The 26,223-nt window shown below is 36.3% G+C and overlaps 1 protein-coding gene across 1 annotated transcript in view; it reads right to left on the minus strand.

The window, feature by feature from the left end:
- Positions 1–801: 801 nt before the first annotated feature.
- The window catches only part of LOC115224446 (neuropeptide FF receptor 2-like), a 297,627-nt gene continuing 272,205 nt past the window's right edge, over positions 802–26,223 (minus strand). Inside the window, exons 3-5 of the mRNA XM_029795353.2 lie at positions 13,260–13,358; positions 6,735–6,843; positions 802–1,990 (exon numbers count right to left, since the gene is read on the minus strand). Coding sequence (XP_029651213.2) covers positions 1,887–1,990; positions 6,735–6,843; positions 13,260–13,358 — 312 coding nt within the window. The 3' untranslated portion in view covers positions 802–1,886. The remainder of the gene's footprint in view (positions 1,991–6,734; positions 6,844–13,259; positions 13,359–26,223) is intronic.

The following is a 26,223-nucleotide window of genomic DNA, read 5'->3' on the forward strand; positions in this document are numbered from 1 at the left end:
TCGGCGTGCTAACGTTTCTGCCAGCTCGCCACCTTAGAGAATAGTCAAATATTGAACTGCATATACCTTCGAATTTACTTTTCAGCATAACGGACATACTCTTTTTTAGTGCATTAGTTCTTTAGAAAATTGACTAACGTAATCAGTACTAATTGATTCCAGTAATGTCATAATATTTATTACCTATGACTTTCAATGGACTACATATCCTTCTCCGTAAATAAATACAGGTGAGTAGTCGGCCTTTGAAGAAACGTCAACTAGAATCGAAACCAGTTGAGACCAATCCCCACCTTCTTGTCTAAGAAGTGATAAAGAAGACATTTGTTTATTTTTACGAAAATGGATTCGTTTACGCATCATAAGGTTCGTTGAAGCTTCGTACTGCCTATAAAGATATGCTTTTACCTATATTTCGATACCCCAACACACTCTCTCTCTCTTACACACACACACACACACACACACACACACACACCACACACACACACACACACACACATATATATAAATACAAAAATGGGACAAGAACACAAAACATCCAGACAGATGATACAAAAAAGGGTCATGAAAAAAAACAAGGACGCGTCATTCGGAGTTTTCTTTCCTCAGTCGAGTTCCAGATTATCTTTGCAATTTCGGCTGGTTATACTCGAGATTGCTCCAATCTGGCGAGCCCCAAGGAAAACCTAATCTAAGAGCACGGAGAAATGGTATACAAATACAAATGCAAATAACATGATATATATATATGTACATATACATACATACATACATACATATATATATATATATATATATATATATACGTATGCATGTATATATATATGTATGTGTGTGCTTTGTATACATGTGGTTGTGTGGTGACATGAAAACAGAATGACAATAAAGCCAAAGTTATATTCCATGATATGTGATAAAAATAAATATTGATCGTTCGTACAAGTAGTTTGGTTTGATAAAATCTCTGGCCTTAGAGATTTGATGAACGAGGAAGAAAATCTTCGAACGTAGTGAAATAATTCATTTCATTGATAAGTTAACATGAGATACGTTTCACAACGATTCTATCATCACTTTACAATGCATTGCTGAATAATAGGTGTGATGGCCGTCGTCAATGTGCGGACATGTTTAAGTCTGTTCAGCTGTCAGTTAACTGTATCCTGTGTCACATTGTGTTCTGTCATTGATTGAAGTATTTCACTGTCGTCGTCCTATTATATCTGTAGTGGAGAGGTTATCTTCACATTTAACATTTTAATACACGATTTTCACTTTGAACAACAGAATTGTTTGGTTTTAATTTACCGGTACACCGAGTTGGTCAAAGCGACTAAAGAATCTTCTTCAGTGATAATTCATTGTAATAGTGATCTCTTTTTAATATTAGGTTGGAAGAACTAATGATATAAGATTCAATGAATGGAATGTTGTGAAGTTCATTCATATCTTTTCCAAATACGCTCTGAAATTATGTTGTTTCACTTAAGAATTTACAAAGGATCATAGAATCAATATTAACAGTTAAGTGCTTCTTAACGGGCACTTAACCCTTAAACATACAGCTTAGTATGATTTAAGGAAACGAAACAGAATCTAAGTAATAAGTTAAATGAAAGAACTTCATTGAAATACATCTAAACATTTAAGCAAAAAGTATTCTATAATGATTTCATACGCTTATGATACTCAATGCCACAGAAGAAAATATATTGTTGCAAACACTTGTGAACCGACATGATATTTGATGATTATTTCTTCAACAGATACTTGCATTTTGTGTTTCTGTGTTGCATTTCTAGAATTCGCAAAGATAAAAAATACAAGCATTGAAAAAATTCTTTTTTGGTATGATCAGTCCTGATATGTAGAGTTTTATTCGTTCATAGATTTGTAACCGAAGTGCTTTGATAGGCGGAATTGTTTCTTCGCATCATTATTTCTTCTGGATTCCGTTTCTGCATACACCTCATCGTGTCTCGAAGACCTACGTTAAAAAAAAAAAGAATGGCATATGGTAAATTATGGTAAAAGAAAAAAAAACATTCATATAAAACTTGGAAGTGATAAATACTTATAACAATTTACTGCAATAAACTTTTTATAAAATCGCTGAGAAATTTATTGTTCAATCCTTTTACACAGCAGCTGGCAGTTGAACCTGGAGCTCTGGATTGTAAAGAGTCATCTGATATCGTAACAAGGTACCATACCGAAATAACAGTGAATCTACTTTAAGAAAGTAAGACAGTGGAGAATATTATTTGTGTATATTGGTAAACATAAAAAACTAAAACGGTAGTAGCAAGATAAAGATTAAGGTAGATAAGGAAGTCTGTTAACCATCATAAATAAAAGCAATGCATTCGATAAGGTTTCAATTCTCAGAGATTTTACAAATACCTGATTCGTTGGTATATTTAATAAAGGCAACCGAAGACATTAACGTAGAAGATAACCGACACAAAATAAAAGTGATCTATTTGAGATACAATTAAGTCTTGGAATGGTAAATGTATCTTCCAGAGTGAAGCTAATATATCATAAGATAAAGAATAAGCTTTATTTTGTAAGGTGCATTTTCTTTCCAAGCTCAGAGCGATTGCGAAGGCCAAAAGAAAATGCATATTGCAAACTTTAGAATGCAATAGAAGTCAGGAAATTGTGTGGCTGTCTAAGAAATATTATAAAATACTTTTTAGTAATACTTTTAATTAATACCTTTAACTGGTGATTTTAAAACACACACACACACATACATACATACATACATACATACATACATACACAACACATATATACACAATACATATATACACAATACATATATACATGCAGATATACAGGGGTTGGACAAAATAATGGAAACACCTTAAAATTTCAAAGAAATTAATTTTAATATGGTGTAGGACCGCCTTTGGCAGTAATTACAGCTTGAATTCTACGAGGTATGGACTCGTACAAAGTTTGAATTGTTTCCAAAGGAATTTTTGTCCATTACTCAGCTAAAACAGTCTCCAGTTCTTGTAGTGATGATGGTGGAGGATATCGACTCCTAACTTGTTTTTCTAAAATGCACCATAAATGTTCAATAGCACTGAGATCTGGGGACAGTGGTGGCCAGGTAATATGTTCAACTTCACTAGAATGTTCCTCGTGCCATTCAGTAACAACTTTTGCTGTATGAATTGGTGCATTATCATCCCGGCCCTCCGGAAACAGCTCCGCAACCATAGGATGAATTTGATCAGATAAAATGCAGAAATAGTCTAGACTATTAATTCTGCCATGAACGGAAACCACAGGGTCAGCGGATTTCCAAGATATAACACACCCCAGATCATCACAGATACTCCTACATGTTTAACAGTTGGAAGAAGGCAGTCTGGATCAAATGCTTATTTTGGCTGTCTCCACACGTATACTCGGCCGGTGATCGGAAATAAGGTAAAGGATGACTCGTTTGAGAAAATAACATTCTTCCACTGTTCTAGAGACCAATTCTATAGATTTTATATATACAAAAATTGTGGGATTCGCCAAACAACGGAGAAGAAAGAGGAAAAGTTTGAGAAGGAGGGGGAGGTAAAGAGGCGTGGCTTGCTTTTGTATTGGTGTGGTCAGACTTGTTTGTTTAATACTTAGTGACCTTTTAGGGTGGGGAAGGAAAAAAATGAAATTTTGTATTTGAATTGGTTAAGGATTATAATTGAAAAACCAGATGTTATTATAATTGCATTTCCAGGTCTTGTTTTTTACTCTCTTGTATTCATTAAAGAATGGCTGTATGGACGTAGTCAACTTTTTTGATAGAAATTCTAGATGCTTTCGATTTAGTTGTTTTTGTAGCTACAACTTTCTCTGACCTTTCTGTTTGGCCTGCTCGCTTAGCCAGCGGGGTGGCGTCATTTGAAGGCTAAAACAATGCGAAGCGCATTGTGTCCAGCGATGTGTAGCAACATCTGATAGCTTGGTCGGTCACGGTGATCACGGTGATACATACATACATACATACATACATACATACATCGAAGCGACAAGTCGCGTATTTGGAAAGGGAGACTATTTATCGAAAATACGACGAATACTATCTCCAGCTTTGGAGTCACAACTATCAGCCTTGTTAAATAATTGATTAATCTTCTGATGAATTAATTGAGGGAGTCTTTTATTTACGATCTTAGTGATTTTCGACTGAAACTTGAATTTAGCATGCAGAGAGTTACTCCAAACAGCATGGTTGGACACAACATCAACAACAACACAACGGAGGAGCCGAACGTAAACAACAGCTCAACAGGTATGAGCATGTCTAGATATACAAGTATATGCATGAGAATACATACATAAAACAAAACATGCAAATCTGTACACGTAGAGACATGCAAACAAAAATACCCTGTTGTTAGTGTTGAAATTCCAATGGAGGAACCTTGGATTTGGGGTAGAAACCAGTTCTTCCTCTATTGGCATGAAATCTTGAAATAAAGCTGGACAGTGGCATACATACATACATACATTTGGAGAGTTTAGGAAAAAAACAAAGGACGAAGATAGGTGGTGTACAAAACAAACAGATGTATTAGTATAACGCTCAGGAATAGAAAAAGTCTTTTACGTTTCGATCCTACGCTCTTCTACAGAAAGGGACACAGAAAAAAACAAGGAGAGAAAAAATACATACATACATACATACATACATACATACATACATACATACATACAGGCATTCATATACATACATACATACAATATGGCGTCGCTTATAGACGCGTTGGCAAAGAGGATTATTCATATTCCAAAATAATGAATGTTATCCTCTACAATTTTCACCACCAATGCAAGCCTGGTAAGAGAAATGGTTATCCTCTTTAAGTAAACGCAAAGGAACAATCTTGTTTTGAAAAGATCGTAGCAGTAATCAAACAGTGAAATAAAAAAAACGACATGGAAATTTATTAATACATACACTATGGCGACGAAAGGTCTCGAAGCCAGCCATCGCAGATCGCGGAGCTAACTAGAAAAATTCCAGTAGACTTTTGAACTGAACCAAGACCTGTACCAATTCTACAGAAAGGCTAGGGAAGATCACTAGATAGGCTACATGAAGGGACTTAAAGAAATAACCAAACTTTTCAAATTCTTCAGAGAAACAATTACGCCAGCAAGCTACATTTCTTGAAATACGTTGAACAAACACACACAAGACTGTCCGATATTTAAGCGTTACACAGTTTGAAATATTTCAATAAACGTTTCAAAACAGTACGACCAAAGAATATTAGCTCTGGACGCGTGCTTAAGAATTCCTATTAAAATATCAATTTTCTACCGAAATACAAATTTCACAATAATGAATAAAAGATTTCTAACATCTCCCAAATAGTTTTGTAGTTTCTGATATCGTCAGATTTTAAAGTTCGGATGTACTTTGGTAAATTTCCTTGAGATCTTTATGAATTTCTGAAAATGTATTTATGTTGATTAATATTTAACTTAAACAAGTTTTCAGGCATCCCTATCTAATCCTTAGAAATAGTCACTAGTTGTGAATATTTTTGTACAATAAAATACCGATTCTGAAACACAATTGATTTGATGGGTTATTTACGAGGTTAAAACAATTGCACGAATGAAAACTCAATGAAGATAGCTGTATAATATGTTTACAATTAATATCTTCAATTTCTATAGAAAATTATATCTTCAACTAAATCTCAATACAGCATTCTTTATTTTAAAAAATCCTGCGACGTATATGATTTTCCGCAAAATATTTATCGAGCTAAGTTAAATGGCGCACGAAACCAAACAACTTTATCGTTTGTATTTTCCGTGTCTGAGAATTAATACGGTAAAAGAATTAGTATAATTCCATTTTAACCATATAGCATTATCGGAAGAAAGAAAATGGTCTTGTATGCTTGATTAAAATCACTGACTGAAATATAATTCTTGGCAAAAGCTAATGGTTTTTGGACAAAACGATTTAGTTGTCGAAGTGTGAAATTCAATGTTATAAAACTGGATAAATATGTCAAGATCTTTATTACTAATATCATTCGACCAATTAATAATAGAAATCTGCTACTCTTTACTGGCAAATTGGTATTTTGCGTAATTTTAAGAATAATATTGTACATTTTTTACTTCACTTAAATCGCTTTGAATTAGATTTAGTGGCGTAGAAGATGGAATATTAATAAAATTTTGATAGAATTCTTCAATTCAATATAAAGTCTTCATAGTGTTAAGCGTGCAATTCTATCATTTGATTGTAATTCCGTCATTATTAGTTTCATAATTAATAGAATTAAATTTAGTGTCATTAGATTTTTTTAAATGAATATTAGAAATACTGTTAGAAGAAAGCAGATTATATACGTTGAAATTTTATACAAATATCTGGTTTTGTCTGAAGAAACAAAAATAATCTTAATGGCTTTAAATTATTCTTTATAATCGTTTCAAACCTGTGGGGGGTAAGTCGAAAGCTGCTGTGGAGATGATCTTTTAGCTAATTTTGACAAACATTATTGATTCTAGTTTCGTTCTCAAATTCTGTCGTAAAATCTCTATAATTTCAGTTCAAGAAATCTACTTTGTGTTAGCTACGCGAGAAATGTTGGTAGATGTAAAAATAGAATGTTGTAACGTTTATACCATTTGGCGAGAATATCAGGAAATAAGTGAATAAAGAAAATAATTAAAAGAAAGCAATATCTTACCGTTACGAAAATTTTCATTGAAGCCCACGTATATGACAGGGTTCAGAGCAGCATTCGAATCAGCTAAGTACTGCGCGCAAAACTTAAGATCATAAAACCATGGGCTCAACTGAAATACAAAGAATCATGTCTTTGGAAAAGTCAAGTAAATTGTCAAGCATACAGTTTTAAACGACACGATTTCACTTGTGGATAATTTATAGCTTATACACAGAGAAGGCTGCGGCTGAATAATAAATCAAACGTCGAGAATTAATTCAAGTTTAAATTTCGTAAAAGTTTGGACATCATCATCATCATCATTATCATCATTTCTATCATTTCCATCATACTCATACTTCTTCTTCTTCTTCTTCTTCTTCTTCTTCTTCTTCTTCTTCTCCTCCTCCTCCTCCACATCATTATCATCATCATCATCATCATCATCATCATCGTCATCATCGTCATCATCATCATCATCATCATCATCATCATCATCACCTCCTCCACAGTTAGGAAACCTATTACTACCATCTTCATAGTTCAGGTGTGAAAACCCCGCCACCGATATCGCCGTCACAGTTTCTTCCTGTTCTCTCATTATTATTGCAACGTTGACAGACGTTGAAAGTTCACCTGTATCGGCAATAATATCTAATTTAGTAGCAACGCCGAAAGCACCTGCATCAGAAAATATTAGCAGTTGTCAGAAATTTTTATTTCTCTATTATCATATCACTCTGTTCCAGACAACGCTGACCACAACTTCAGAATGATTCTTAAAAATTTAGACTGAATAGTGAAAGGTCACGATACATTATGCAGATACGGTTTTCAGTTTACGGCAATTTTACATTACAATGACCTCCGTGATTAGTAGAAGTCAAGAGGGTGGTTGTTCTATATTCCAGACATGAGGAATTCTGAACATTATTTACATTGGATGGATATGTGTCCTCATCTTGTTTGTTGTTACCACAACGTTTCGGCTGTTTTACTTTCCAGCCTACATCAGGTGTCCTGGTAGAATTCTGAACCCAACCATGGGTTCTCATTCATAAGGTAATTTTTGGCTGATGTTATTTTATTTTGCGAGTTCAATTCCAGGCAGTGCCTTGAATAAATAATAATAATAATAATAATAATAATAATAATAATAATAATAATAATAATAATAATAATTATTATTATTATTATCATTATTATTATTTTAGTTTAATGGCCTACCAATGTATACTATGAGTTTCTTTGCCCTAGGAGTCGGGAAGACACTCGGCAAGAAATGGAAGCAAATTTGAAAGAAGAAAAAAAAATAATGATAAGAAGAAGAAGAAGAAGAAGATATATAGGAGGTTATAGTTGTTTATTTTCAGTAAATATTATTTATATGTATTCAGAAATTTCGATAATATTTTTAAAATTCAGTTTTATATCCCTGCGTACGCCCGAGTAGCATCGTATATTTGATTTCTGAAGGGAATATTTTAAAAATTCCCCCAGAGGAAATAACTCCACATTAGACATAAGGCAGACAGCTGCTCAAATTTTCTTACGTATCTTTTATATTCACAGACATGAGGTGCGAGGCGTAGGGGCTAGGTGAGTTACACTCGCGATCGATACATCGTCCGTTCGATTCCCGAACCAAGTGGGGGTGTTGTGTTCTTGAGAAAAACGCTTCATGTCACGATGTTCCAGTCCCCACCCCTGCTGTAAATGAGTAACCCTGCGACTGAATAGCCTTCCGATCTGGAGGAATTTTGACCAGCTCGCCTCGCCAGTCAGGTGGCATCATTGGAAAGCTAAACGAATGCGATACACATTGTGACCGACAGTCTGGCCGAGACCGCCACATAGACATGAGGACTAATATTATCAAGAAAACAATATTTTGAAGTTTATTTCGTTTTTGTATCTGGTTTGCAAGATTCTTTATGTGAATACGTGTGTTGAAACAAATTTTGTTGTATCTGGGGAGAGTCATACTACCTTAATATCTAATACACACTCTGGTTCAATTTCCACTCATTTATTATTTATATTATTTTAATATATTTTAAATATATATTATTAAATATTGTTTAAAATATTCTTTTATGACACTCATGCCTTTCTGAATTCCACTAGCATCCAGTGTGTGGTGTAAAACAGGAACAGGGTCGCAGACACGGTTTTTGTTTTTCTTTTCTTTTCTGTTTTGAGAGTTAATGTCTGTTCAACTCTAGCCGTACTCAACGTTAACAATGGCTTCTTTGAATCGGTACACAACCCATAGTGGAGGCGCAATGGCCCAGTGATTAGGGCAGAGGACTCGCGGTTTCGATTCCCAGACCGGGCGTTGTGAGTGTTTATTGAGCGAAAACACTTAAAGCTCCACGAGGCTCCGGCAGGGATGGTGGTGATCCCTGCTGTACTCCTTCACCACAACTTTCTCTCACTCTTACTTCCTGTTTCTGTTGTACCTGTATTTCAAAGGGCCGGCCTTGTCACTCTCTGTGTCACGCTGAATATCCCCGAGAACTACGTTAAGGGTACACGTGTCTGTGGAGTGCTCAGCCGCTTACACGTTAATTTCACGAGCAGGCTGTTCTGTTGATCGGATCAACCGGAACCCTCGTCGTCGTAACCGACGGAGTGTTTCCACACAACCCATACGTACAGAGAAGAATAACATGAAAAGTTTTGTTATCAATCACTCTATATAATTAACTGTAGTTTGAAACAAAATAACTACAGCCAAGCTATTTCTCTTCTTATATCAACGACTTCGCTGACCAGGAAGTAAGAGTTTTGTCAAAAGTTTCTCTCAACTATGCAAGCACGACGAATATAACAAGACTTATAATGAAAATGACAAACTGCAGATAAATGCTTTTATTAGTTTCATGTTTCATTTTCTCATTAACTCATCTCGTCTTGGTTACAGATCTAACGAAATTGTCTCAGGTTGTGGCATTAATAACATTTATCAAATAAAGATCAATACAAAAGTTAGCTTTGCATCCAGACCTAAAAATCTAGGTTATTTCCAAGTTGAGTTCAGTATCGGGCCTAATTGGTCAGCCGTTGATTATTCGCCTAATTTTGAATGATCCTAATTAAGGGATTCTTAAGAATGCTAAATAAAGTATAATCATGCAATGATTTCTAACATTGCTGTCATCGTTCCTAGTGTCATCGGCGAGTTTTCATAAGAATTATTCCATTTTTGCTGACAAAAGTGTAAACCATTCGACCGTATAAACAGCATTGATCAAGAAAATACTGGATAATTTTTTTCTATTCTAAACACAAGGCCTGAAATTTTGGGAGAGGAGGTCAGTCGATTAGATCGACCCCAGTACGCAGTTTGGTACTTAATTTATCAACCCCGAAAGGATGAAAGGCAAAGTCGACCTCGGCGGAATTTGAACTCAGAACGGAATTTGAACTCATACCTATTTCTTTACTACCCACAACTCAGAACGTAGCGGCAGACGAAATACCTATTTCTTTACTACCCACAAGGGGCTAAACATAGAGAGGACAAACAAAGACAGACAAACGGATTAAGCCGATTATATCGACCCCAGTGCGTAACTGGTATTAATTCAATCAACCCCGAAAGGATGAAAGACAAAGTCGACCTCGGCGGAATTTGAACTCAGAACGTAACGGCAGACGAAATACCTATTTTTTTACTACCCACAAGGGGCTAAACACAGAGAAGACAAACAAGGACAGACAGACAAAGGGATTAAGTTGATTATATCGACCTCAGTGCGAAACTGGTACATATTTAATCGATCCCGAAAGGATGAAAGGCAAAGTTGACCTCGGCGGAATTTGAACTCAGAAAGGAAGGGCAGACGAAATACGGCTACGCATTTCGCCCGGCGCGCTAACGTTTCTGCCAGCTCGCTGCCTTAAGAAAATACTGGATAATAAATAAATTGCAATTAATAAACAGAGGCCCACAAAACGTAATCAAGTTCTTCAGCTTCGACCCGAAAAGATCAGTTGTATTTTTAAAAGCTTGCCAAATGTCGCGGAAAATCTTAAATATAACTTCATTAAATGCTGTTTTAATTACATGTAAGACAAGATCATTAAATTGACGATTAATAGATCTCTTTCGCTCTTCTCGCTTCTCATTCTCTCAATCTGTCTTCTTCCAATTTATGTTTCTCAACAACAGGTAAAGATTCATTAGTCAGCTTTAGCTCAATGACCTGAATATTTTTAGGTCAGTCGGACTTCCGTAATGAGACGTTCGTTGAGATTTTTTTCAATTAACACAGCTTTTAGTATTCTCAAGAATTATCATAAAAAAAGACAAAATGAAAATAAATGTTGCGTGAAATGATCACAAATTTCTGTGATAACACTAATCATGTGTGTGTGTGTGTAAGTGTGTGTGTTTGTGTGTGTGTGTGTGTGTGTGTGTGTGTGAGTGTGTGTGTGTGTGTGTGTGTGTGTGTGTGTGTGTGCATACAAGAATACATACACACACACACATATATATCATTTATCTTTTGTTTCAATTATTAGACTGCGGCCATGCTGGGGCACCACCTTGCAGAATTTTTAGTCGGATGGTTGAGTTGCCAAGGGATGGGGAGAACAAATACAGACACAAAATCTCTCTCGCTCTCTCTTTCTCTCTCTCTCACCCTCTCTCTCTCTCTCACTCACATATACACACACGTACGACAGGCTTCTTCCAGTTTCCGCCTACCAAATCCACTCACAAGGCTTTCGCTGGACCGAGGTTACAGTAGCATACATTTGTCCAGAGTGTTATGCATTAGGATTGAACCCGGAACCAATGGGTTGGGAAGCAAGCTTCTTACCACATAGCTACGCTGCTCTTATAAATACACACATACACACACATACACACACACACACACATGCACAATTCCCGTACACATACACACACATGTTCAAACCTATAGCTGCCTATCCCAAGGGAATGTGACTTGGCAGCATCTACCATGTCTCCGCTAGATATTGTAGGTGCCAGAACACCGAAGATGTGACCTCTGATGGGAAGGAGAAGGAGCTGCAACAGCCCCCTATCGGTACAGTTTCACCTGAGTAGCCACAGCCCTGGCGGCCCTGAAATCGGATACACGATTCTACATCCTTTACTTGTTTTAATTATTTGACTACGGTCATGCTGGAACACCACGACTGTTTTTTTTTGTATTTATTTGAAAGCCTAGTACATATTCTATCAGTCTTTTTTTTTATCGAGCCACTAATGTAACGGGAACATAAACAAACCAGCACCGGTTGTGAAGCAGTTGAGGAGGACAAAAACGCATGCACACATACACAAACACACAGATACGCATACATATATACATTAAACATGTTTCATACATGCATTTATATAAATTCATATTTTTGCAAGTATACATACATTGAAACAACTATACATACATACATATATATATGTGTGTGTATGTGTGTGTGTGTGGTGTGTGTGTGTGTGTGTGTGTGGTGGCGCAATGGCCCAGTGGTTTGGGCAGCGGACTCGTGGTTTCGATTCCCATACCTGGCGTTGTGAATGTTTATTGAGCGAAAACACCTAAAGCTCCACGAGGCTCTGGCAGGGGGGAGTAGCAAACCCTGCTGTATTCTTTCACCACAACTTTCTCTCGCTCTTTTTTCCTGTTTTTGTTGTACTTGTATTTCAGAGGGGCCAGCCTTGTCACACTCTGTGTCACGCGGAATCTCCCCGAGGACTACGTTAAGTGTACACGTGTCTGTGGAGTGCTCAACCACTTGCACGTTAATAAATGAGCTACGATGTCACTGGTGCCAAGCTGTATCGGCCCATTTGCCTTTCCCTTGGATAACATCGGTGGTGTGGAGAGGGGTCGCTGGTAGGCGTGGGCGACTGCTGGTCTTCCATAAACAGCCTTGCCCAGACTTTACCTCGGAGAGTAACTTTCTGGGTGCAATCCCATGGTAATTCATGACCGAAGGGGGTCACAACAATATATACACATACATATAAAAATATATATATACTTATATATAAATATAAATATATACACACACACATACACACACACACACACACACACACCACACACACACACACACACACACACATATATATATATATATTGATAAAAATGGTAAGACAACAAAAGAGTGAAAGAGACCTCGATATTATGTAAATAGAGGAATTTATCTGTAAATGTAGTATGTGACAATTATTCGGTAGCCATGATAAAAGTCCGAGTTAACAACAAACAAGATGAGGACAAATATCCATCAAATGTAAATAATGTAAATAATGTTACAAAAAATAAGTCGTGGGGTCGCTTTGTTCGACTAAAGGCGGTGCTCCAGCATGGCCGCAGTCAAATGACTGAAACAGGTAAATGACTAAATGAATAAATTTACGGCACATAAATTTTAGCGACAAAATCTTATATGGACCCCTAAGGGCGATAGGGACCCCAGTCGAGCATCACTGGTTCAAAATTTTACAAGAAACATAATATCCTTCGTAAGAGATGCTATTTTATGAAAAATGTAACAACTTACCTCATCGGAACTTTTATATTCTGAATATAACAGTGATATTAGATAGGGTAACCAGCAAATGCCGAAAACAAAAAGGATCGAAACCAACATGATGACAACCTGGAAACGAAAGAATAGAAAATATTTTATAATTATTTCCATTAATCAATTAATTATTATTTTTAATTTATAATAAAAATGTAACACATAATGAGAGTTAAAAGAGAACTTCTTGTGCTTGTGGATTTACCGAAAGAAAGCTTCTACGAAGTGATTAGACCTACAAGATATATTTGTCAGTTTCTCCCTAAAATCAAATTCTTCCGTTTTGACGACAGTGGGATATATTGGATACTGTAATGCCTGAGACATAAGAACAGGATGATCACGTTTGGAACGTCTTTTTGGTCATGGATATAGACATTTAGAGCTTGCTTCTACCTTAACAGAAACAAACTCTACCTGAAATGTTGGAACCAAGAAACTGAATTGTGATAAATTTCTTCGTAAACAAATTTTGTCATCTAATATCTACCTTAATTCATACGTTGTTATTCTCTCTCTCTCTTTCTTTCTTTCCTTCTTTATTACATTCTTTCTTTCTTTCTTTCTTTCTCTTACACACTCTCTCTTTGTGTACACACGTGCACACACACATACACACACACATACAAACACATACACAAATATATACATATGCATATATACATCCACACGCGCGTTCACACACAGATATATGCATATGCATATACACATACACATGCGCGTGCACACACACACACACTCACAAATACAAATATATACATACAACGCACGCACGTACACACACACACACAAACACAAATATATACATATGCATATATACATACATGCGCGCGTTTACACACACACACACACTCACACACATACAAACACAAATATATACATGTGCATATATACATACACCTGCGCGTGCACACACACACAAACACAAATATATAAATATGCATATATTCATACACACACACACACAATTACACACACAAACACACACACACACACACCACACACACACACACACACACACACACACACACACACACACATATATATATATATATATATATATCCCATAATTGATTCTTCTACAATCGAAGCTTGGTCGTCGACAGCGTCAACTTAATCTTCAATTGCGCAACACATTTTGAAAATATCCTATCTTTTGATCAGTAATAAAATCAATTTCTTACTCACTTATCATCATTATCAACATATACTTAAAGTGTAAACGATGTATTTAAGAAAGTCGGACATTCTTTTTTTATTATTATCTCTTTGCAAACGGTCTATTAATTTGAAAAAAAGGGAAAATGTTTGAAAGTCAAAAATGATGTAACGTTTAGTTTCACAAGATTTTTTTTTTGTTTTGGATTTTACATAAATTCATAATTTTCCTTCGTCTTCACTCATTTATAGAAACAATGGTTTACTTGAAGGATTTTTCCTCATCACCACCACCACCACCACCATCATCAGCCGTTCAAGAATTTGGACCTGGAGATCTCCATTTCCAGCGACTTCGAGGGCCACCTCCCAGTGGTGTCGGGCGTCAACGAAAAGCCCTCGACTACAACAAGACGAGCAAAGTTTTTTTTTTCCAAGGTCTGGGGTCTCCCGCCCCTAAGCCCTAGACCATCACCAAATCACCCTTACCCGTCTTGTTGCTTAACAACAACAACAACAATCATCATCATCATCATCATCATCATTCGTTTTACATGTTAATGATAATAATGGTTTCAAATTTTAACACAAACCCAGCGATTTCGTTAAGGCGGTAAGTGGATGGCATCGACCCCCCCCCCGCCAATGCGCAACTTGTACTTATTTCATCGATTCGGATGCAAGGCAAAGTCGATCCCGGCGGAATTTGAACTCACAATATAAAGTTCGCTATAATGTCTTAGTTTTAATTTTAGAAATAATCAACCTTTTGCATGTCGTTTGAATTCTTAATTATGAACCAAACTGCATTTTATGAAAAGGCGGCGAGCTGGAAAAGGCGGCGAGCTGGAAAAGGCGGCGAGCTGGCAGAATCATTAGCAGGCCGGGAAAAATGCCTCGCGGTATTTCGTCTGCCGTTACGTTCTGGGTTCAAATTCCGCTGGGGTCGATTAAACAAGTACCAGTTACGCACTGGGGTCGATATAATCGACTTAATCCGTTTGTCTGTCCTTGTTAGTCCCCTCTGTGTTTGGCCCCTTGTGGGTAGTAAAGAAATAGGCATTTTATGAGAAGGCTGGGACACCACAGATGCGTAATTTTGTCTATTATCGTTAAGGTGTTTGAAGAACAGCGGATTTTAGTTCATTTTGTACTCTTCTTTTTCGCCGAAGCGTTTTAGATTGCCACTTTGAAGAAATTGTTTGTTCACATTCTCCTTGTTTTATAACGAAATTTTGTCTTTGAGACATTTTCTACCTTACCCTTTCTTGTTTTCCCCGACCCTTTGTAGGGTTTCTTCTAAAAACTATTATTCCTTTCTTATGATGTGATTAACAAACGGGTAGTTTCCACATCTACCGAACACCTACGAGACGTTCGTATACGTAAGAACGCCCCCATCGCCCGTCATTTTCGCTTGGCCGGCCACTCCACCTCGGACCTCACCATGGATCCACCATCTCTAGACTCTGCCTGGAACAACGCTACATATTCATTTTACGTATTTCTATTTCTCCTTCCACTTCCGGTCACTTCAAAAATGTAACTGCACGTGAACTATTGGCGATTTTCCCTTATTTTTCCTTCTTTCTCTTTAGACTTACCTCTTTCCGACGAAGAGCTATGCTCGAAACGTTAACAACTCTCTCCTTTCACCGAGCGTCAAGCTGATATGTTGCTTGTATACGTCCTCACGTTCGATTTTCTTTTCTTTTTTCTCTATTTTTTAATTGTTTGTTCTGTGAATTGACTATTTCTAATAGCAGCTATACAAAGCTATTTGAAATACCATACCCAGAATTTTGGCTGATGGTGGTGCTCTGAAGAGTGGGGCTCGTTGCTATTGAATACGAGATAATCCGACTACGGAAAATGAAGAAGATGACGATAGTACCAATTATTATCGGATCCTTGGGTACAGTTTCAGAAGGCATCAAGAGGACTATAAAGGAAATCGGAATAGAGTACCCAGTAGAACTGTTATAAGAGCCCTGCCTTGCAGACATGACCAAAATCATCACGCAACTACTTGATAGTTGAAAAGAACAGCTAGCATAATTCCGTAGGCTGCAGGTAGCAACCCCGATATGCATGCAAGATTCAAGGATTTCCAGCAAACCCCGAGGTAAAAAACGAGGATAACAATACGAGTAATAATGATAATAGCTAAGAAAAATATTATGAAGCTGAAAATACCCGATTCCCTTATAACTCTTTCAAAATAGAAATATTATAAATTTTATAAGATCTTAGTCCTCAGATTCCAGTCTCCTTCCTCCACAACATGTTATTACTAATCATAAATATGACCTATCGTGAAACGCCCAGCTTGCTTCTAGTTGAGTCTCTGGGTGAGACTTGGAACAGCTCGTATAAAACGAAGCAGCAGCAACAATAATTTATTCTCTTATTAGCCACAATGGCCACAACAGCAATAATAATAATAATAATAATAATAATAATAATAATAATAATAAATGCCCTGATGCAGTACCAGGCAGTGGCTCTCATGGCTTCTGATCTTAACTGATTGGAAGTGTTATCATGTACATTGTTTTGTCTTGGTATAAAAGATGGGCTACAGCAAATATTCTGCTCAATACCACAGATTTGCTTGTCAGTTGTTTGACCTTAACCAGTTGAGCATGTCCCTTAGTGGCTGACGATATGTGCATCTCTGATCACGAGCAGAAGTAGTGGGGGAGCATCATAGCCATGTGTTGAGAGGGATTCTTTGGGGTTTGAATAGTTCACCTCTGGAAACATGGGTGGTTCTTTCAACATCCTTAAACAACCCTTATTCAGGGACCGTTTGAGCGGGATGGGTTACTCAACCTGAAGAAAATTCTAACTGGGCCCCACCTGCAAGGTCATGTGCTGTTTATCTTGATATGAGATCACCATGTCGCGCACATATGGTTGTGATGCATGTGCCTGGTGTACCTTTATCAGACGGGTAGTCATGATGGGTATATTGGGCTTCGTATATTTTACCCCAGTGTCACTTTGATGGCATGAACTGCTCTCTCACTCAATAATAATAATAATAATAATAAAAGATGGGCTACGGCAAATATTCTGCTCAATACCACAGATTTGTTTGTCAGTTGTTTGACCTTAACCAGTTGAGCATGTCCCTTAGTGGCTGACGATATGTGCATCTCTGATCACGAGCAGAAGTAGTGGGGGAGCATCATAGCCGTGTGTTGAGAGGAATTCTTAGAGGTTTGGATAATTCACCTTTGGAAACATGGGTGGTCTGTTCAACATCCTTAAACAACACTTATTCAGGGACCTTTTGAGTAGGATGGGTTACTCGTCCGGAAGAAAATTCTAACTGGGCCCCACCTGCAAGGTCATGTGCTATTTATCTTGGTATGAGATCACCATGTCGTGCACATATGGTTGTGATGCATGTGCCTAGTGTACCCTTATCAGATGGGTAGTCATGATGGGTATACTGGGCTTCGTTTATTTTACCACAGTGTCACTTTGGTGGCATGCACTGCTCTCTCACTCACTCAATAATAATAATAATAATAATAATAATAATAATAATAATAATAATAATAATATTAATAATAATAATAATAATAATAATAATGATGATGATGATGATGATCAAGATGATGATGATGATAGCAATAGGAATAATAAATACGACTATAACAATACTGTTAAGCTGTGATATTAACAAAGCACGACAACATTGCTACAAAGCAAAGAGAAGATTATTAAAATAGGAAGACTCTTAGTTCTTAGCTCTAACCCCGTTAACAGTGCAGCTTGTATTCTGTGAAAGAAAATTTCACTGCAACAGTACAATTAACACAATGAAGTTTCTGCTCATCTCCCATATATTTTCAACATAACCAGTACACAAATATGTAATATAACGCGTAGGAACATTACACAGCATAAGTATTACTCTTACAGAAATGACACCTGATACTATAACATTCCTGACATTCCATACACAACTCACGCAACTAAGTATCAATGACTACCTGATGCTATATTATGTAATTCAACTCAGGAACAAACTAGAACATTTCACATTGCCACCATTCCAGACCACGAACATGAAACAGAAGCAATTACGCAAACGCACAACAAAGCTGATGTCATATAAAAGCAGAATCGTAAGCCTGAAAAAAGACATTGCTGCCCACGGGAAGACAGAGGTGCACCTAGTGATGTGGTGCACGAGAAACTAGCATTAATTAGTTGAAAAAGAAAGAAACGATATCGATTTATCGATCGGCCGCAAGGCGTCGCTGGTAATACAAAAATGAAAATTATGTAAATGAAAAATGAAAAATAAAGAAACAGTGAGAATCATATGTCGAGTAAATCAATGAACGCCACAATTACGATAACAGAGTATTAAAAATAGATAACAATAAACGGCTTTACCAATATTAAACTAAAATAACAAGGAAAAGAATTCCCCAAAATGGGAGCAACGATATAGAATGATTTTGGACACTGCAAGGAACCTCAGATTGCACTTACATATCAAAGTAAAATGTTCCCCTGCAGTTTTTGACGTCCCCTTCATAGCAAAATTGTTCCCTCAGTTACGTCTCAATTTTGTCATTCTGATCTACTTGTCATCTCTCTCTATATAAAGCTGAAGTTGTCTGTGTATGGCAGGTTTGGTAGCCTTCAACTAACACTATTTCCTCCGAGACCCTGCGGCGCAAGTTGACCAAAATTGAGAGTATGATAGAAGGTTTGCACTTCCTTCCGTAGAAGAAAAAAATTCAAATCGGACCATGTTAAGACCAAAAATTATTTACATCAAAAAGGTGCTTTTTGAAAATCCCTATTTTTTACGATGTTTTGACTGCTGTGTCGCCATTTTCGGTATATTTCAACCAGAAAAATGTTCAGTTAAAGAGAATAACAAGCTACATAATGCAACATTTTTACTCTTCAAAAATTCCAATTCTAAAGGGTCGAAACAAACCCGAGCAACGCCGGGCGATACTGCCAATCCTTTAATAAAATTTACTGGAGGATAATATCTCCCTCTGCAAGTAGCACTTGAAAAGTTCCTCGCAATAATAACAAAAATATTGATAAATTAGAAACTCTAAACCGGACTTAACCAAACAAGCTAATCACGTATTATTTGACATAATTACAAAGCAAATAACTAGAAAGTATATAAAAGGCTGCAACCAAACTCTCTGTGCACGTCACAGCATGTGTAGTAAGCAGAACTGTTGGTGTCTGAATAAAAAAATGTAGATCTATTATATGACGTTTTTAATATGAACGAAGACATTGATACTGAGCAGTAAGACATATATAAAGTCTCTCATCGAAAAGATTTTCAACATGAAAAACAGAACACTTGCCGAGAGAACTTATATGATTGTAAAGACCAAGAGCTGATTTATAAATCTATGATCGAAAACAGCAGACAAAAGCGAGAACTTCGCACTGAATGATTTGTTTATAAAAAGAATGAAAGCGTATAATGGATCGTCAAGTCTCATTGAAAATATATAAATAACAGTTATTATATAAATAATAGAAGGTAGTTTATCAAAATAGTACTAAATGGGGTATAAATGAAGGCGCTTGGCTTAATGGTTAGAGTATTCGGCTCACGGTCACAAGATCGGCATGTTTTTCCCCCTGAGGAAGACACTTTATTTTCACGTTGCTCGATTCCACTCAGCTGGTAAAAAATGAGTAGAACCTGTATTTCAAAGGGTCGCCTTTGTCGCATTCTGAGTCACGCTGTATCTCTCTGGGAACTACGTTAAAGGTACGCGTGTCTTTGGAGTACTCAGCCACTTACATGTTAATTTCGTGAGTAGGCTGTTCCGTTGATCAGATCAGCTGGAACCTTCGTCGTCGTCGTAACCGACACAGTGTCAGTTAAGTGGTGTATTAAATAACTAAGGCGGTATCTGATAGGATTAGGAATTCCCCAATACTGTAATAGTTCAAACAGATTCTCTCTACCCACCATTAAATGTCTCAAGTGAGCATCAAAATATCGAACCGGTGACCATTCTAAAATGCGATTAAACTACAGAAAACAACACAAAAACACACATATATGTCTAACATATCGCTGCCTCGTCCTCCAGACTTCTTTGTCACCGATTCGTCGTCCATACATCAACGAAGAGAAAAAGGGTCGATTGCATAAAGTTGAGGCGGGAGCCAGGCAGAAGAAAACCAGTGACGATCAAATACTTAAGAAAATTGAAGAACCTTACCAAAACATCCACTAACAATCACCGCTACCAAAGTATCGTCAACAGCTAAACTCAGGACAAAACGCACGCACAGACAGACATACACAAGCACAACAGCCATTTTGCCTTTTATCTTTCCGGGTTCGATAAAATAAAGTACCAGTTTGTTACTGGGGTAGCTGTGACTTGAGCGAATCGCGCCTTCCTGCATATTTCTGGCTTTGTGGTGCCTATATTAGAAATACTTAAACATTGGTGGATTGGAGGATTCGTAAGAACAGCAGAGAAACATTTTTCGCTGTTTCTTCTGGTTCTTTACGCTCTGCGTTCAAACCCAGCCGACGGCATCTTTGTCCTTCATCGTTCTGTGATCGATAAAATACAGTTCGAATCAAGTAGTGGGTCATTGATATGCATTTATCCGCTATGGTCACTGGCTTTGTGCCAAAATCAGAAACAATTATTATCAGTAGTAGTAGTAGTAGTAGTAGTAGTAGCAGCAGCAGCAGAAGTGGTAGTAGTAGTAGCAGCAATAGTATAGTAGTAGTAGTAGTAGTAGTAGTAGCAGCAGCAGCAGTAGTAGTAGTAGTGACAGTAGTAGTAGTAGTAGTAGTAGTAGTGTAGTAGTAGTAATAGTAGTAGAAGCAGCAGCAGTAGCAGCAGCAGCAACAGTAGTAGTAGTAGTAGTAGTAGTAGTAGTAGTAGTAGTAGCAGCAGCAGCAACAGTAGTAGTAGTAGTAGTAGTAGTAGTAGTAGTAGTAGCAGCAGTAGTAGTAGTAGTAGTGGCAGTAGTAGTAGTAGTAGTAGTAGTAGTAGTAGTAGTGGCAGTAGTAACATATTCTTAGGTTTTATGCACCAGCTAAATCTTTATATCTGAATACAGAAACAAATTCCCTTACGGGTTTGACAATTGTGAGTTACCACATCAGCGTGAAAGCCTTTATTGCGACAAAGCATTCTTAGAGTGTCCTTCAAATTTTCTTCCACACAATACGCACTTAACCAGTGGAGAAATGAAAACTCGTATCAATAGATATGAATAGAACAACACAGATCAATGGCGTATACGAAAACAGGGCGGTGAATAAAGACCAGCGACATTATAGAGGGAAAGATATTTACTTTAAGATGTAATAATAATAAAATTAGCAGTATTAATACAACACACATTCAGAAAATATTTTGCCAGGAAAAGACGAGCCGAGTTTACAAATCTGATAAATTTGGTTTTGAAGAGCAATAGTGAGAAAGCATAACACTAAACGCATTAACTATAAACAAAATGGAAATTGCTGAGAAATTATCATCATCATCATTATTATTATTATTATTATTATTATTATTATTATTATTATTATTATTATTATTATTGAGTGAGAGAGCAGTGCATGCTATCAATTATTATTATTATTATTATTATTATTTTATTATTATTATCATTATTGTTGTTGTTGCTATTATTATTATTATTATTATTATTTTATTATTATTATTATTATTATTATCATTATTGTTGCTGTTGTTATTATTATTATTATTATTATTATTATTATTATTATTATTATTATTATTATTATCATTATTGTTGTTGTTGTTATTATTATTATTATTATTATTATCATTATTGTTGTTGTTGTTGTTGTTATTATTATTATTATTATTACATTACCCTTCATAAATCTTTTGAGAAAAGCAGGTAATTACAAAACAACAACTGACTGTATGCGCTGCAGGAGAAAATATCTTTGGACAAATAGTGATGTGAATATGTTTAAAGCTGAAAGTCAATACTAAACAAATATCAACAAACTGTGCAAATTTAGATTAAGTCAAATAATATTGAGCCATATATCTTTATTTAACCTGAGCGAAGTTAGCGTGGGTTTTTTTCCTTTATGCATCCAGGAATGCAAAAATGGTGATAAGAGTATTTCTTCATATACCAAACCCAAAATAAAAACAAAAAAAATGAATGCCAAAGAAGGGCGAATATTTAACAATACTCTTGACACGAATATTTTGAAGACACACACACAGAAATGCGATAGAGCGAAGTATAAGTGACAGAGAATTTTTATATGCTATATATATCACGTGATCACGTGACCGACCAGACCATCAGATGTTGTTACACATCGCTGGTCACAATGCGTTCGCATTGTTTTAGCCTTCGAATGACGCCACTCCGCTGGCTGAGCGAGCAGGCCAACAGAAGAAAGAGTGGTGAAAGAGTACAGCAGGGATCACCACCCCCTGCCGGAGCCTCGTGGAGCTTTTAGGTGTTTTCGCTCAATAAACACTCACAACGCCCGGTCTGGGAATCGAAACCGCGATCCTTCGACCGCGAGTCCGCTGCCCTAACCACTAGGCAATTGCGCCTCCACACACACACACACACACACACACACACACACACACACACACACACACACATATATATATATATATGTATATATATACATATGAAAAATAGAAATCGGTTTGAGCAACACGTTTTATTACATAACACTAAATTACTTCAAAGTCAGTTAACCTGCACAAACATTGCTGAGCTATCATATGAATTAACACATATTATTATTATTATTATTATCATTATTATTATTATTATTATTATTATTATTATTATTATTATTATCTAAAACACATTAAAAATGAGATTGAATCTAGCTTGCTTGATTGCAATGTTACTCAGCCAAACTGACACGTAATGGGAGAATACTATGAATTAAATCTCCCTAAAATGTAAATACGAACGGAATAAAACATATTTTGCGTAAATCGGATAAATGGTTGTGAAGATATGAAAGGTCTTCAGTGTATAAATACCAAAAACGGTGCATAATGGGAAACGTTTCCGAAATTAACTTAATCCTGAAAGGGTAGTAACTCTTTCCTTTCGATTAGACTGATTTGACAACGAAAAATTACGATTGTCTTTTTTAATATTTTTAACTGAATGTAATTTCAAAAATGTAAGTTGTTTGTACAATAAGTATTTACATTTTAGCTTTCTTTAAACAGACAATATTTCAATGTTTTTTCAAAATTATTTTCAAGTGAATACTTTCACAAAATTTTTTTGGCATAAATATTTTGTAAAAGACTCGTTCATAATCTCGGTGCGAAATCATTTTTTCCATAGGTTTTTTCGAGTCCATTCAACGTATCTCCCTGCCAAAGATTTGGCTGCTATTTCTAGCACGCCCTGCTACTACGTAACAGCTATTTTCGATAAAGGATTCGAAATACCTGTTACGTGGTAGCAGGGCATGCAAGAAATAACAGCCAAATCTTTCTTTGTCTGGGGAGAGGAGCCGCTTACGCGTGATTTCGATGTCATATTCATTGAAAGTATACAAAATAACCTGGCAAAGAAAAAATCCCACGAAACAAAACTCCGTTTCTGGAAAACTCAGACTTTCCTGGCGACCCACCGAGTTACAGGTAGTCTAGTTATTATTATCATTATTGTTATTGTTGTTATTATTATTATTATTGAGTTAGAGAGTAGTACATGCCATCAAAATGACTTTGGGGTAAAATATACGAAGCCCAGTATACCCATCATGACTACCCGTCTGATAAGGGTACACTAGGCACATGCATCGCAACCATATGTGCGTGACATGGTGATCTCTTACCAAGATAAATAGCACATGACATTGCAGGTGGGGCCCAGTTAGAATTTTCTTCCGGACGAGTAACCCATCCTGCTCAGGTCACTGAATAAGGGTTGTTTAAAGCTGTTGAACGAAACACCCATGTTTCCAGAGGTGAATTATTCAAACTCCAAAGAATCCCTCTCAACACATGGCTATGATGCGCGCCCACTTCTTCTCCTCGTGACCAGAGATGCACATATTGTCAGCCACCAGGGGACATGCTCAAATGGCTAAGATCAAACAACTGAAAAGCAAATCTGTGGTATTGAGCAGAATGATATTTGCTGTTATTTGATATTTGCCTATCTTTTATACCAAGACAAAACAATGAAGATGATAACACTTCTAATCAGTTAAGATCAGAAGCCACGAGAGCCACTGCCTGGTACTGCATCAGGGCATTTATTATTATTATTATTATATTATTATTATTATTATGTTTGACTTTTGCTTTGCATTTTCACAAGTTGGCTCCCAGTCTCACCCAGAGATATTAAGAGACAAGTTAGAAGTTCATGTTGGCGTTATGCCTAAGGTGCCATATATTTGGTTTTGTACACAGTATTGTTCTAGAGAATGTTTAAGAAACCATAAGAAAATTATGAGTTTGTTTTAAAACTTGAGATTGCATAGTATTTTACGTAGGATATGGGCAGTTCCCATGAGCACTATCCTTTGCATTTCTGCCATTATTATTATTATTATTATTATTATTATTATTATTATTATTATTATATTATTATTATTATTCTATGTTTGACTTTTGTTTTATATTTGTACAAGTTAGTTCCAAGTTTCACCCAGAGACCTCAAGAGACAACAGGTTGGAAGTTCGTGATTATTATTATTATTATTATTATTATTATTATTATTATTATTATTATTCAGTAGTTTTATTTTTATAACCTGCTTTCACTTCACTACCGAGCGCCTCTCTGTGCGCCTTGAGTATATGCTGTGGTTTGCTCTGACGCTCTGATGGTTACTGTATTGAAAGTGTTTGGCGTAGGATGTGTGCAGTGTCCAGTGGTGCTCAGTAATGCTAAATTCATTCCACCCCTTCGGATTCACACTGAAATGCGCGTAAAATATTTATTCATTGATTAAAGACGAGTTGTCAAATCACAAACATACAACTACGGAAATAGCTTAATTTATGACTGATCGATTGAAGCTGAATATTCAACGTTGTTTAATGGAAAACGAAGTCGGGTGTCTTTTCTGAGGTACACTCAACAAACTGTGAAATGGTCAGTAAGGAAATTTCCTCGTTTCGCTTCTGCACGTCGAAAGCATAAAAGAACTGTGTTCACAGCATTATAATGTTCCCTTACACGCACAAACATATACATATATGTACATACATACATACATACATACATACATACATACATACATGCATGCATGCATACATACATACATATACACATACATACATTTATACACATACACAAACACACACACATATACATATATATACATAAATATACACACATACTTGCATACATACATTTACACACACACACACAACACACACACACATATATACATATATACATACACACACACACAGACACACACACACACACACACACACACACATATATATATATGTATATATACATACATTTACACACACATATGTATATATCATATTGAGACCAATAGAATAATTATCAGGCTTTACATAGAAAGTTCTGATGTCGATTTCTTCGATTAATGCCCTTTAAAACGGTGCTACAGCAAGGCCGTTGTCAAATGACTGAAACAAGTTAAAGATATTACATATATATATATATATATATATATATATATATTACATATTACAAATATACACACACACGTGTATATACAGAAACAGACATATTTATGGATAGATCGATAGATAGACAGATA

This window comes from Octopus sinensis, linkage group LG2 (assembly GCF_006345805.1).
Source record: "Octopus sinensis linkage group LG2, ASM634580v1, whole genome shotgun sequence".
Lineage (NCBI taxonomy): Eukaryota > Metazoa > Mollusca > Cephalopoda > Octopoda > Octopodidae > Octopus > Octopus sinensis.